We start from the raw sequence: 13,766 nt of genomic DNA, 5'->3' as shown, positions 1-13,766 counted from the left end.
GTGATTCAGTAATCGCACCAGAGTGTCTGTATATAAGCCAACATGACCCCCCTTATAGCGGAGCGGAATACCTCTATGTATGTGTTGTACATGTGTTTTTACACCAGCCAGCCGCGATACGTCGTGCCGGGGATGAACGAGCCCTCAAACTGCTCGCCCTTGTTGACCTTTTTCACCTTGATGTCTGCGCTGGGCACGTTTTCGCCCGCGAGGTCGGGCCACTGGACGACAAACGTGTCGACAAAGGGCTTGAGGAGTTTTCCCGACAGCGACAGCGACTTGACGCGGGCAAACGACTCGACGTAGATGATGCGGGTGTATGAGAGACCGAGAATCTGGCGTTTGTCCGTCAGCTCGTGCGCTTTACACAACAGCAGGCTTCTCTCAGCTGCTTTGGACCCACCCTGCGAATGTACACTGCGGCAACGAGCACGACCGCCGTGCCCGGCCCATTGAGAATCAGGACGTCGGCCCACGGCGCACGCGGCCTCGCCATCGTGGGCAGGGCAAACACGTGCCAGAGCGCAACGGCAAACGTCTTGCTGGCCGACACCAACGTGCTGAGCTTGCCCTCGCCCACGGCCCGGGCGCGCGGGAGGCTCAACAGCGAGTAGCTGGGGTTGCGCGCTCCCGCTCCAGCGCTCCCGGGCACCTCTGTGCTGGCCTCAAAGTCTGCCACGGCGCGCAGGCTCATGTCGTCGCCCGCGCAGTACACGTACGTGCGCGGCGTGTATCGCTGCCGGTCGACAGACGCGAGGAGCGCGCGCATCTCGGCAGTGTGCCCGCCCGAACCCAGGAAGACGGCGAGCGAGGCCGTCGTCGCGGTCTTGTTGTTGTTGTTGTCGTTGTTGTTTTTGTCGCGCTTGACGGCCGGCCCGCGGCCTCGCGGCGCGATGGCCAGGAGCCGGAGGACGACGAGGAACGCCAACGCCTCCAGAACGAGGATGACGGACAACATAATGTTTGCCGTTGGCGTGTCGTGTCGTGTCGTGTCGTGTCGTGGCTTCTTGGTCTGTGGGTCGTGTGTGGGGTTCTAGACCGTGGATGCCAAGACTTTGCTTTTGCGACACCAGGTCTGGCAATGACGAGAACCGACGAGAGACGGCGAGTCGGAATGGAATTTGTCCCGGGTGGCGTTTGAGACGAGTCGTGACTTTCGCCCACGACGTTGTCATCGATGACGATCTGACAGGGGGACACGCCGAGACGCGACTGCGCCGCCTGCCGGTTACACGGGGGAAGATCACGTGACCCCGTAAAGAGTGTACCCTTCAGGCTAAACCGCGGTTTCCAGTGCACGGCAACTCTCCACTGCCGAGCTTGCGAGTCAAGGATAGATCTCTTGGCACCGCAGGGCCCGCAGCGTCGTGGGGTAGAGAGGCTCTCCCTGGATGCTGGGCAGGAACTGCGAGTGCGGGGGAGAAGAAGAGGAGCGACACCACTGGGAAAATGGCAAAATTGGGTGAATGAATCATCACGACGGGGGGGTGACAATAGGCAACACAGGGACAACGCGGTGCTTGGCAGCAGCCATCTCGCTCGCCTCTTGTGCAACAACGCAACGCGCGTGACCCCCCGCGGTGCACCCGGCCGCCTGCCGCTTACCGAGCGGGAGAGACTAGAGACACGAGCTGCAACACACGAAAATACATCACCAGACCTGCGCGGCCAGACCACCGCAGGGTACTTAACAGCCCCCGTGTCCAGTCGGTAAACGCATGCCCCCCAAACCCCACACACATCAACAGACGTCAACCCCCCCCCACACGCCCGTCTCCAACAGAGCACCATATATATCTGCCTATAGACCTCGTCGGTTCTTGACATCTCACACACTCGCATGATTCAGAGGCCATCTTTCTGGAGCGATACCATCTACCACTTTCAAGATCAACAGTCCCCGTAACCCACCAGGACACACACACACCCCGTGCCACCGCCATCCTCTCAACCACACCACACCAAGCATACATTAAGCTACAATGGCTACTACCATCACATCGGACCTCGCGTCCTTTACCGATCAGAACTTCAACGGTGTCGCTGGAGGTGAGTGTCGAGCTTCAAAGCGGTGGCGATGATGGGGGAAAGGGAGGTTCTTCGGCGGCTAGCTGCAGTGACGCCATGTCTCGTCAACCCCCACGACTGTGATGGTTGCTGTAAATGGCAGCTTTCGCTGGACTGGCCCTTGGCGCCGTGATGGTCTGCATGGCTGTGCACAGCATGCTCCTCGTGGTCACAGCGCGCGTGCTCGTCGGCGAGAGTGGCGAGCAAGGCTAGGCCCCACCGTCAATGATGGCGGCTAGCTGGCTCAGCCACAACACGCGCGCCTCTGCCCACCGCGCGGTGCTCAATTCTGCGTCCAAGCACGCCAGCAGCCACAGTCATAGTGTACCGTCGGGACACTGCTCCCGACGATCCCGACGACGACATACGCTTTGTGCTCGGAGAGACCGAAGGTCGTCTTGCCGAAAGTCTGCGTTGGCCGCGGCCCCACCGCAGCTCTTGCCGACGCGACGTCATGTGTCACCTTCCCTACACCAGCCCCCTTTCCCCGCCCCACCCCACACGTCCCCATGGCCATGTACTGACTCTCCAGCTCACCGCATGCTCATGCGCATCTCGGCCGATGTCCACCGCATCGATGCCGGCCACAATGCCCTGGGCACCGACGGCGCCGTCGCCTTCTTTGACGGCCTCTCTCACGCCCGCAGGCGATTCTCGTCTGTGGGTCGCCGCGAGCCCAGCGTCACCATCGTCACCCCTGGCCGCGTCAAGAAGGACAGCCAGCGTGGCATGATCGACACCGAGTCGGCTGCCCACCCGCCTCAGGAGGACGAGGAGGAGCAGTTCCGTGGTCGTTCGCGCGCCCCGGCTCGCCGGAGCAACGCGTCCAGCGCCGCGACGTCTGCTACCAGCTCGGCCGCCACCTCGCGTGTCCCCCGCAAGCACGAGGCGCGTCCCGCCGAGCTCTGGGGCATGTCTGAGATCAACCTCGCCCGCAACAACGTGGGCAACGACGGTCTCCTCGCAGCCACGTACTACGTCTCCAAGGATGAGGCGATGCGCGAGCTTCTCCTTCAGGACAACAGGATCACTGTGAGTCGTCTTTTGGGAAAATCTGTGGGGTGTGGGGAACGCACGAGGCGTCGCCAAGGAACTTGGTACACCTGCACGTGCATCCTGGTGGCGTCCAAACGCATTCTCAGAAGCTCGTTGGCAAACCCCCACCCACCACACATGCCTGCGCACGCAATGACAAAAACGCTGACATTCAGCTTGACGGCATCGTCGACACCGTGGTCGAGCGCCTGAACGCATCCCGCCTCACCGAGCTCTCGCTCTCCTCCAACCCTCTGGACCCCGACGCCGTCATCCGCCTCTTTGAGACCCTCAACGCTCCCACCCTCCGCGAGCTGCACCTCTCGGCATGCAACATCCCCGCCGAGTGTGTTCCCGCTATTTGCGACTTCATCCGCAGCCCACGCAGCCAGAACCTGTGGCTCCTCCAGCTCAACGGCAACTCGCTCGGCCGCTGTGGTGTGACATCTATCCTGGACGCTCTGGAGGTCGGCAACTTTAGCATCTCGCGCATTGGTATGTTTGCCAACAACACCGCACGCGAGGCCCGCGAGGCATCTCCTTCGCCCGCTCGCTCTGCCGGCGGCGAGTCCGACTACGACTCTGTCTGGGAGAGTGACCAGACGCTCGCTATCAACCCCACCGACCCCCGCAGCATGAAGACCCAGATTGAGCGCCGCGTCCCTGCGCTCCAGAAGCGCAACGCCGACCTCACTATGCGCGTCCGCCGCGCAGCCGCTCGCGCCATTTCCCCCACACGCATCATCCTGCACGCGCGCCAGCCCACAGCCATGGAGACGGCTACCCGCGTCATGGCCGAGACGTCTTTCGAGGCTACCGCTCCCCCGCAGGAGCACTTCCCGCTCATGGACCTGCCCGCCGAGGTCCGCATCCTCATCGCCCGCCACTGCAGTGGCGACGCCGAGGCCCTCACGGACGCCCAGTGGACCCGCCTGCGCATGCACGCCGGCGACAAGGACAACGTCGACAAGATGGGCCAGCGCATGGCAAAGGCAGAACAGAGCGTGCACCCGTCCGCTCCCCCCTCGGCGCGCAAGTACAAGGGCATTGAGGTGCGCGAAGCGTGGCTGTCGGAAATCGGCTGCTGGCGCTGGGAGATGGAGAACAAGCGCTTCTGGAACAAGTTTGAGAAGCCCCAGGTGCTTGCTTAATTTAATCAATTTCATTTTGTCTGTACAGCTTTTAGTGTACTGTACAGTACCCCCCTTGTGTATGTAAATGGACAGTTTTATCGTTTTCTGCTACCACATCTTGCTGCTGCTGCTGTTGGTTATGTCGTCGTGTAAACAAGCAGTAACGACAAGCACACATGCGCCCGCCCTGTCGATCCAAGTAACCGCCCATGATGACGTGAACATTTTGCCTCCCTCGTCGAGATTTCGCATTGTGCGGTCTCGCCGAACCCCACAGGCCACAGGCAACACCGGGTACCAGTCACACGCGCGACGCCAAGCCCCGCTCATACCCCGGAACCCCGGCGCCCCCGTGGTTCTGGTCGCCGCCGTCGTTCGTTGCCAAGCTTGTGGCTTTTTTTTGGGCGGAATGGCCGAGACGCCCGCGGTCGTGCTGGCAGCGCTGAATAATTTGACTTTGGTGGACGCGGCCGCCGAATCGCACGCCGGTCAGGTACGCAACGAGGAAAGTCTTGGCGTGGCGTTGGCCATACTCGTCGACATTGGATGACCCGTGGTTCTTTGTAAAAAAAATGTGCAGGTGTAAAGTACAATGGAGGGGAGTTAGGGAGGCGGGTGGACAGGCGAGTGGCAGTCGGGCAAAAGGCAGTGGCAGTTGCGCAGACTCTCACGCCTGTTATCCAGAGAAAAAGTGGTGCACACCAGCACAGGTGAGAAAAGAAGGTCACGACGGGGATCGAACCCGCGATCTCCTGATAAACGAAGATATGAATCGTAGTCAGACGCCGTACCATTTGGCCACGCGACCTGCGATGTTTTTGTCAATCACCACTTGACCGCCGCATGTCCCACCTCGCAAGCCAACCCAGACGCATGCGGAACAATGAACGGTTCCAGTACCTCTTCAAGCCACTCCAGACATGCTTCTCTTTCACGAGACCTGGGATCCAGCACAGCCTCAATGCGTTCTTGCCCGTCAGAGAGGCGTCGACACTTACTCTTTCCATCATTGGTCTCACGCACACAGGCACACATCAGACGAGACACCACGCGGGCCATCACTCCACTCGCGAGGCCGTCGCAAGGCGTGTGTGGTTCTCACTTGTGCTCCGCTTCTGTTGCTGTCCCGCCGCTCAACGTCATCATCACTCAACTTGCGCTCCTCCACGCTTTGCTCCATCCCCCAACCAGCTCGCATTCTACCACGATACGCTCATTGCAGGAACTCGTCCAAGCCTTGTTCGCTCTCATCATGGAGCGCAAGGTAGACCCACACACGGTCACAGAGTGTGAGTTGGCCCTTGCTTGGAAGTCAACTGACAGCAGTCGACGAGGTCGTCATCGAAGTGACCCACAAGTACGAAATCGAACCCAAGACTCATCCGCTTGCTCCCCTCCTCGAGCTGGTTGACAAGCCTCGGCGCGGGTCGCGCATGGTGGGCGCGTTCAAGGTCGTCAAGGGGTGGCGAGTACGTGCGGAGCCCCTCCGGTGCAGTGCCGTGTTCCGAGGCCGACTGATTCCAGTACGCCGCCACCGCAGCTGTGCCCACACAAACCTGACATTTCCCAGGTATCCCAGCTGGACGACCTGCTCGTGCGCCTCAACTCGTCGGGCATCGACTCGCTGCGCATCAAGTTTCGCCCCGACATCCCCGACGTCCCGGCCCGCCTCTTCGAGTCGCTCTTCGTCCCCGGACTCCGCATGCTCCACTATGACCAGGGACTGACGCACGCCGACGAGCAGGCGCTGGCGGCGTTTCTCGGCTCGCAGGCTGGACGCAGCCTCGAACACCTCCGCATCAACCGCCACCGCCTCAGCGCCGAGGGCATGACGGTGCTCATGGACGCGCTGGCGATGGTCAACGTCCGATACATCGACTACCGGTTTGAGCCGCGCACCCCCATTCTCGAGATTGATCTGGACCCGCTGAGCCATCCGGGCAGCCGCCGTCATTCGAATGGGTTGATCGCGTTGAGGAAGGCAGCTCCGGCCATGGCGTGAGGGACCGTCAGTGGCGAAGTGTTTAAGAACCATGGCATGGGCGTCAGGCAGAACAGACTCCTGATAGTTTTTTATGTACGCATCAAGTGATTCCATAAGTGTTGCAACTGTACGCAGACCAGAAAGATAGGCCGTGGGCCGAAGACGGACACAACGCTGTGAAAGTGGTATTTCCCCTTATTTTCTGGTATTTTATTACACCCTCCTTGCGAGGATCGACGTCTACCGCTGACAAGCCCTCATGACCCAACTGTGCACCCGTGGGGACCTCGCACCGCTCCCCAGTGATCCAAAAAGAGAAGATGTGGACGAGTTAGGAATTGAACCAAAGACCTTGTCAAGTAGTGGCACAAGGTGCTAATGACACGCTCTACCAACTGAGCTACACGCCCGTTTACGTAAGCGAACTCCTTGTGCGGGTTTGGACCGTGTGCAAGGATGAGTATGCATAAACACGCTCGTCGCAGGTCGCCACACATCTTGGGAAGGGGGTGAGAGATGTCACGAATTCTTGCTGTTTTTTGGAAGGCAAAAACGACGGTCAAAAGAGTGGCCATCGGATCTCTGTTGTCGAAAAAACGAACAACCTTCCGAACCGCGCCCTCTCCGACCTCTGTTACCCGGATACCACTCGCCTATGTCTTGCTGTGTTTGTCCAAGGTAGATGGCACTAATCCTTGGGGTCCAAGGCACCTACGTAGGCGCAAGTTGGACCGAGAGGTAAGCGGCAACGGTCAAAAATTGATGTTGAGTGTGGCACGCCAACACATTTCCTCCGACAACTTTTCTTCTCCAACAAAACACCAAAAACGAAGCCACTCTTGAACGCTAGAGGCTCTCGGAAGCTCGCAGTGGATTCCCGGGATCGAACCGGGGACCTAAAGATGTCCCAAACGTCCTCGGATGGTCCGAAGGTCTTTGCAATCTTTCGCAACTACCGCTGTGCTAAACCCACAACTACGTCACTCTCTTGCCACATTCCATGCCGATCACGTTCCTGTCGACGCTTGAGGTGATGAAGAAGAGGTCAATCGCTCAAAAATGAGTACCTTGGGAACACTGGAAGTGCTCCTGAGACGCTGGAAAGTGAGTTCCCGGGATCGAACCGGGGACCTAGAGATGATTACCGACAACGAGCTTGGTGCTCGTTGGATTGCAATCTCTCGCAACTACCGCTGTGCTAAACCCACAACTACGTCACTTTCTGTAAAGAGGAGACTCGTAGCACTCTCCAGACGCTGCAAGCGGATGCGTAGTAGGTTGGAAAGGTCGATAGAGGATAGAGTAACGAGAACAAGTCTGCATAGCACGAATACAAAGAGCAGAACCTAATAACGAGCTAGGGCAATAGAAACGGTCCAAATAGTCTCTATCCTAATGTTAACACTCCCCTCGAGCGCACCATACGCTAGAGCTTTGCTCGATAGCGAGAGCTAAGATGCGCTCGGCTCAGGAGAAGCCAGCAAGGTCTCCCACACCCCCGTGTAGCGCATAGGGGCAAAGCCCACGTTGTCGGGGTCGCTGTTAGGAGGGTACTCAAATTCTGAGGGCCAACGATACGCGCCGCGCAGGTAGTCGACGAGACGGTCGTCCATGCGGCGTTGGTGAGCCCTTTCGTAGGCTTCAAGATGTTGCTGATGTGTGCGGAAGGGAATGGACTCGTGGAAAAGGCGCACATTACCGTCAATGAGGTGGTCAATCGTGCGCAGGTCCGTCGAGAGCGACGCCCAAGTACGGTGGATTGAGCCGTCTGCGTTGCGCACGTCACCATGGATGTCGTGGACGAAACCGTTGCGATGGTGCATTTGGTCATTGTAGCCAATCGTGTCGACGTCGTAGAAGCCGGCTGAAATGGAATCCCAGTCGTGGAAGTCAATCTCGCCGCTGGAGGACATGTCGTCCTGCTCGCTAGAGCTTTGCGTTTGAGCCTGTTGGCCGTTGTTGCTGTCTGAGGAGTCGCTCGACGTGCCGTTGGCATCCGTCTGAGTCACGGGGGTTGGTGCGTTGACTTGCTGGGGCATGACCATTGTTTGAAGCGTGATATGCAATGAAGTGTGGATGAATGTGGCGAATTGAGTGTGAAAGTGGCGAAATTTGAGGAAGTCAAAGATGTGGACGCGGGATGTGCTGGATCGAGGTGGATATGCGAGTGTTCACGAGGTATGCTGTTGAGAAGATGAGGAACACTCTTGCGCTGTCGTTGAACGTCTATTATAGGTGTTTGACGTCCTTGAGACCCAGTGCGCGCATCGCTAGCGTGTGCGGTGTACCACCGAGCGCTTTCGTCATTCCGTCTGCCTTTTGCTGTGCGGTTCCCACGTACTTGAGCGTGATTACGCCTTTATCGACAAGCTCACGCACATGGTGGTGCTTGACGTCGATGTGTTTGCTCAAAGGGAAGCTCACAGGTTTGCGTGCGATTGCGATAGCTGACAGATTGTCGACGAAGATGGTGATTGGCTCTTTCTGCTTGAACATGTACAGCTCTGTGAGGTACTGACGCAGCCACTGTACCTCTGCAGCAGTTTCTGACGTTGCGATGTATTCAGCGGCAGTGGTAGACGTCGCTACAGAGCCTTGGCGTCTAGATGCCCACGAGATCGGCGAGTCATAGAGGTAAACGACATATCCAGAGGTGGACCGCCTCGTCACGACGCAGCCTGCGTAGTCGGCGTCCGCGTATGCGTGTATAAGGTCTGTGGGGGACTTGTTGCCGAGAACCAGTGCGAAGCTGTGCGTCTGTGCAGCGTAGTTGAGTACTCGTCGAGCCATGTTCATCGCCTCTTGTGTGGGCGCGTGCTGGACGCGCGTAAGGATGGTTGCCGGATAGGATAGGTCCGGCCTGCACGTGATTGATAGCCAGACGACGCAACCGGCCATGACAGCGTAGAGCGACTTGTCGATAGCGTCGACGAGCGTGTTATCGTCTGCTGGGACTAACTGGTGCGCCTCCCCTGTTGGCAGCGGCGCGTAACGACCAGTCTTGACCTTGTCGAGCTTGAAGCGGACAACTAACGACTCGATGTACGCCTTTGAACTGATAGAAACCGTGCGATTTGCTCTATCGCGCGCGATTGCAAGCGACAGCATTTGCGTAGGCTCCCCTAGGTCGGTCAAAACCCAGTGTTTGCGTAGAGCGTTAATAATGTCATCAGCCTCGGTCTTGCCGTGCGTAAAGATGAGGATGTCGTCGACATATGCGAGAACGTAGGCGATAGAGCCGTGTTTGCGACGTCGAACATGGACTCCCCACTCGCTAGGACACCGGGTGAAACCGAGCTCATCTAGCGCGCGCGACAACTCGAGCCACCATGCGCGGCCTGACTGCTTTAGGCCGTAGAGCGCTTTGTTGAGACGTAGGCCGTCACAGGCCTTGTCGTCAAGCGTCAAACCTGGTGGTGGTGCGAGGTAGAGTTCTTCTTGCAGTGGACCGTTGAGGTAGGCGCCCTCGACGTCCATTTGCCAAATTTGAAGATTGAAGGTGGCTGCATGAGCCAGAAGTATGCGTAGCGAGCCGAGACGACTGACAGGCGCGTAGGTTTCCTCGAAGTCGACACCTGGTGTCTGGTCGAAGCCTCGAGCGACGAGTCGTGCTTTGTACTTGACGACGACACCGTTTGTGTCGCGTTTGCGTTTGAACACCCACTTTGCAGTGATAGGTCGACGGCCTTGCGGCACTTTGACCTCGGTCCACGTGCCCTTGCTAGAGAGGTTGTCGAGCTCTGCTTGCATTGCTGCTATCCAGGAAGCGCGTTCCGGACTGTTTAGAGCTTCTGCGAGGGATATGGGATCGGTAAAGGTCTCTTGCGCGGCTGACGACGCTAGGTAAGCGAAGTCGAGGTCATCCTTGGTACGAGGGTGGTGGTTAACTGAAGTAGCGCTTGATGCGTGCGCGTCTGCTTCGTCTTCTTCATCCTCATTGAGGTTGTCTGAAATGGCGTCCAAGGTCTCTGGTGGGACCTGGGTCTCGACGTTGTCGATTGCATCTTCGTCCTCGTCAAGCAAGGTTGGTGGGACGTCCTCGTCATCGTAGTCGGGGATGCGGCGTCCTTGCTGGCCATTGTTGGCCACATACACGTCGGCAAAGTGGTATATTTGACCCTCGTCAGTGAGGACCACCCAGCCAGGTGTGTCGGCGTTGGTGTTGAGGATACGAGCCGGAATGGCTCGTGGACGCTCGAGCGCGGCTACTTGCGTTTGCTTCTGACGGCGGCGTGCGTAGACGTGTTGACCAAAAGGCAGCAGCTTTGCCAGGTTTGGCTTGCGACCGTAGTAAACCTCGTATGGGGACTTGCCGTCGGGACGTATCGACGTCATGTTGAGAATCGTCACGGCGTAGCGCATAGCATGGTCCCAAAGGTCGTGTGTTAGGCCGGCGGCGGCTAGCATGGTGCGGACCATCTCAGAGAGCGTGCGATTGAAACGCTCGGCGACACCATTGTAGGCTTGCGAGTAGGGTGGAGATTGTTGGTGACGTATACCTAGTCGACTAGTGAAGTCGCGTAGCGTAGCGTTGACGAACTCTGTTCCATTATCGGTCCTAATGACGACGACCGAAACGCCACAGTTCTTCTGCAGGGCGACAATCTCACGCATTAACTGCGGTGTCGCTGCGTTTTTCTCAACTAGAGGTATGCCGGTCCGCCACCCTGTGAAATCTGTCACGATAGAGAGCCAATGACGCTGACCCTTTGAATTAGGTTGCGTGAAGCTTTTAATGTCTGCGTGGACGAATTCATGGCGTGCGTCCCGGCCGCGTGGTGATGGTCCTTTGCCCGTGCGCGTAGTAGCTTTATGCGCTAGGCAATGGTTGCAATCGTTTAGTTTGAAGTTATCGTCCTTGACGTCGTCGAGACTGACGCCGTCAATTTCGCCGTTTTTGATGAGCCGAATGAGGACAGGGCGTCCAACATGGCCCAGACGATGGTGAAGACGATAAAGGATGGAGGGGGAACGTTCTCTAACTTGCAGGGCGACAGAGGGTACTGCAGAGGTCGTTTGAGTCGTAGTGGCAGTCTGCGAGCGGTTAGAGCGAGTTTAGCGTGGCGCCACGACCGGCATTTGCGGCGTTTGCGCGCTCGTCTGCGTAGCGTCGAGCGTGGGAATCGACTGCGTTCTGGGCGCGTTTGAAGGTTTAACGCTCGCAGATGTAGATGGTGGGCGTCTGGTGGTCATGGCAGCGTAGGACGACGAGGTAACCTGCAAATCGACCGCTGGCCGGCCGCCCTCGTAGCTGTCGTCCGTCTTGAAGATGACCTTGCCCTTGTAGATGCGGAAATTGTGGAGGTCGACGGTCCAACCGTGACGGCGTAGAGCCTTGGTTGAAATCGTCAAATCGGTCGTGTCCGCAGAATAGTAGACGTCGTGAATAACGGTAGTGTTGTCGTCTTGCGCGATGCGCATAGAGCCGACAGTAGAGAGGATGAGGTGGAAACGCGAGCCACCGAGGCGTACGCGCAAAGGAACCGGAACTGGCTTGACGCCAAAGAGGATTGACTGATCGCCGACAATGTGCTCTGTGCAGCCGGTGTCGACGAGGAACTTGAAGGAGGAGGAAGACGAGGATGAGAAACACTCGACGGTCATGTTACTGTTGCTAGCGACGCGATTGACAGGTCGGCGCTTAGTAGTGGCGGCGTCGCAACTGCTCGTATGCAACCCTCTGACGCACTCAGAAACGGCGTGCGGCGCGCTATGAGGATGATACGCGCAAACGCACGCGGAGGATGATAACGGGACGTGCTTGACGGCCATGCTGCTGCTAGAGCCATCGTAATAGGCGTCTTCAATCTCGATGATCGACGCGCTGCTCGTAGGTGCGGGCGTGGGCGCCTTGTCGACCTGTTTCTGGTCCTTCTTCTTGTCGCCCTTCTGCGGCGGGCCTTTGACGCACTCTGACGTGTCGTGCGACGTGCTGTTAGGATGGTTATCGCAGTGTTTAGCGACTTTGCCGTCTTTGCCCTTTTTGGTCCTTGCTGCGTTTGGCTGACCAGCCTTGCCGCCCTTGGTGATCGTCAAAGAGGCGTTGCTCTCGACGGCAGGGATACGCTCGGTGTTCTTGAGGTCATTGATGAAGTCGTAGAACACGGAGGTGAAGTTGTCCCAAGTTTTGTCGGTCTGCGCGCGCCAGGTCGTCTCAATGAGGATCTTGTAGGTCACAGGTAGGGCGCCAATGATGGTGGACACCTTTTCGTCGTCTGCGTAGGGCTTTTGAAGCCTAGCCATGGCGGCGTAGTTCGTTATGAAGCTCTTGAAGAATGTGTTGCAGACTACAGAGTTTGCACCAGCTTGTAGACGCGTGCTGTGGACCTTTGCCTTGATCTGAGAGATTCTAGAAACATTCTCCTTGCGGAAGCGCGTCTTGAGATGCTCGTAGATATCCTGTGCAGAGAACTTCTCGCGTACGTCGATCGCTAGATCGTCAGGGATGGTCTTGAGTATGGCGACACGCGCAAGACGCTCGTTGTTAGCCCAGTCGGACCACGTAGCAAGCTCTCTGTTGTTAAGGACCTGTTTCTCTATCTGCGTCTCTATCTGAGAGAGTGAGAGATCCTTATCGGCAGGCTTTATCGTGTCGTCCTCGGCTTCTGGTCTCTTTGAGAGAAGTGTAGACATGGGAGGAAGGACGGACGAGCCCTTGGAAGGTGTTTTGGGTGACGAGAGTTGAGCTGAGAGACGAGAGATGAGGGAAACGTCCGTCGAGACGATAGCTTGCGTGGGCGTCACAACGCCCTTGGCGACTAAATCGTCATATCTCTTGCTTATTGCAGGCCCTAGCTTCTCGCGTAGAGTGTCGACGTCGAGGTACGGGCCACGAGGAGGTGCTTCACCAAGCTCGAGGTCTGGCGTAACGTATTGATCGACGCCGTCGACGATATCGACGCGGCGGTAGGGCTCGCGACGTTTGCCGAGTAGGTGACCGTAGGCTCCCTTGCCCTTCAAGTAGTCTGATAGGGCGATATCCCAACGGTCGTAGTCGTTGGCTCCCTTGAGCTTGCTAACGCTCGTGGCCAGATCGGCCCAATCGTTGCGCTTTGCAGAAACGAAGACTTTGGTGGTTTCCATTGTTATTGAGTTGAACTGAAATCAGTCGTGAAATGGTGTTTTGAAGGTTTACGTAATACTGAGGCACGCAGCAATGACGCTTTGACGAGTACGACTTGATTTTTGTGTTTTTAGACTGTTTTTGTAGGTTTACCGGGACAAAGCTTGTTGCAGAGCCTTGAACTGAGACTAGCACGAAGCGGGAAGGTTGGCGGTTACGTAGGTATTTGCAATAACGTGTGGGAAGCCTTGTGGAGCGGGACGTCGACGATAGAAGGTGCACGACGAGTACGGGGAAGTGTCGACGAGCGCTCGTTTGACGGTGCCGACGACGAAGTCGTGGTCCTATGAGGCTCTAACTTGTATCCGTAGGCTCGGTATCCCAGAGGGCGTGCGTGCGAACTTGATTTGACGACGGGGGATGGGTTTGGCCCGAGATAGGCTCTCGCGAGCTGATTGTATGGGCAGGTAGCGAGCTCGACCGT

General features: G+C 57.6%; 5 protein-coding genes and 4 non-coding genes across 9 annotated transcripts; 2 read left to right on the top strand and 7 right to left on the bottom strand.

Annotated features, from left to right (window-relative positions):
* Positions 1-98: 98 nt before the first annotated feature.
* Positions 99-958, bottom strand: ALG14 (UDP-N-acetylglucosamine transferase subunit; the record flags this gene model as incomplete). The annotated part of the gene is made up of 2 exons (XM_028619893.1): positions 99-335; positions 404-958. 2 exons carry the CDS (start codon positions 956-958, stop codon positions 99-101), a joined length of 792 nt encoding a protein of 263 aa, XP_028478865.1.
* Positions 959-1,982: 1,024 nt separating this feature from the next.
* EHS24_004300 (uncharacterized protein) lies at positions 1,983-4,253 on the top strand (the record flags this gene model as incomplete). The annotated part of the gene is made up of 3 exons (XM_028619892.1): positions 1,983-2,049; positions 2,600-3,099; positions 3,279-4,253. The coding sequence occupies 3 exons, from the start codon at positions 1,983-1,985 to the stop codon at positions 4,251-4,253; spliced, it is 1,542 nt and encodes a 513-aa protein (XP_028478864.1).
* Positions 4,254-4,956: 703 nt separating this feature from the next.
* EHS24_004299 lies at positions 4,957-5,043 on the bottom strand. The gene has a single exon. It is a non-coding gene; the product is annotated as a tRNA-Arg (tRNA).
* Positions 5,044-5,118: 75 nt separating this feature from the next.
* Positions 5,119-6,237, top strand: EHS24_004298 (uncharacterized protein; the record flags this gene model as incomplete). Its single annotated transcript, XM_028619891.1, has 3 exons — positions 5,119-5,524; positions 5,562-5,704; positions 5,806-6,237. 3 exons carry the CDS (start codon positions 5,119-5,121, stop codon positions 6,235-6,237), a joined length of 981 nt encoding a protein of 326 aa, XP_028478863.1.
* Positions 6,238-6,542: 305 nt separating this feature from the next.
* Positions 6,543-6,629, bottom strand: EHS24_004297. Its single transcript has one exon. It is a non-coding gene; the product is annotated as a tRNA-Ala (tRNA).
* A 458-nt stretch (positions 6,630-7,087) lies between these two features.
* On the bottom strand, positions 7,088-7,192 carry EHS24_004296. The gene has a single exon. It is a non-coding gene; the product is annotated as a tRNA-Cys (tRNA).
* Positions 7,193-7,322: 130 nt separating this feature from the next.
* EHS24_004295 lies at positions 7,323-7,427 on the bottom strand. Its single transcript has one exon. It is a non-coding gene; the product is annotated as a tRNA-Cys (tRNA).
* Positions 7,428-7,670: 243 nt separating this feature from the next.
* Positions 7,671-8,264, bottom strand: EHS24_004294 (uncharacterized protein; the record flags this gene model as incomplete). The annotated part of the gene is made up of 1 exon (XM_028619890.1): positions 7,671-8,264. The coding sequence occupies one exon, from the start codon at positions 8,262-8,264 to the stop codon at positions 7,671-7,673; it is 594 nt and encodes a 197-aa protein (XP_028478862.1).
* A 3,010-nt stretch (positions 8,265-11,274) lies between these two features.
* On the bottom strand, positions 11,275-13,302 carry EHS24_004293 (uncharacterized protein; the record flags this gene model as incomplete). Its single annotated transcript, XM_028619889.1, has 2 exons — positions 11,275-11,827; positions 11,957-13,302. The coding sequence occupies 2 exons, from the start codon at positions 13,300-13,302 to the stop codon at positions 11,275-11,277; spliced, it is 1,899 nt and encodes a 632-aa protein (XP_028478861.1).
* Positions 13,303-13,766: the final 464 nt, after the last annotated feature.

The sequence above is a fragment of the Apiotrichum porosum genome, assembly GCF_003942205.1.
Source record: "Apiotrichum porosum strain DSM 27194 chromosome Unknown scaffold_2, whole genome shotgun sequence".
NCBI lineage: Eukaryota > Fungi > Basidiomycota > Tremellomycetes > Trichosporonales > Trichosporonaceae > Apiotrichum > Apiotrichum porosum.
The sequence above is the reverse complement of the archived record's forward strand: the minus strand, read 5'-3'. Positions and strand labels throughout refer to the sequence as shown.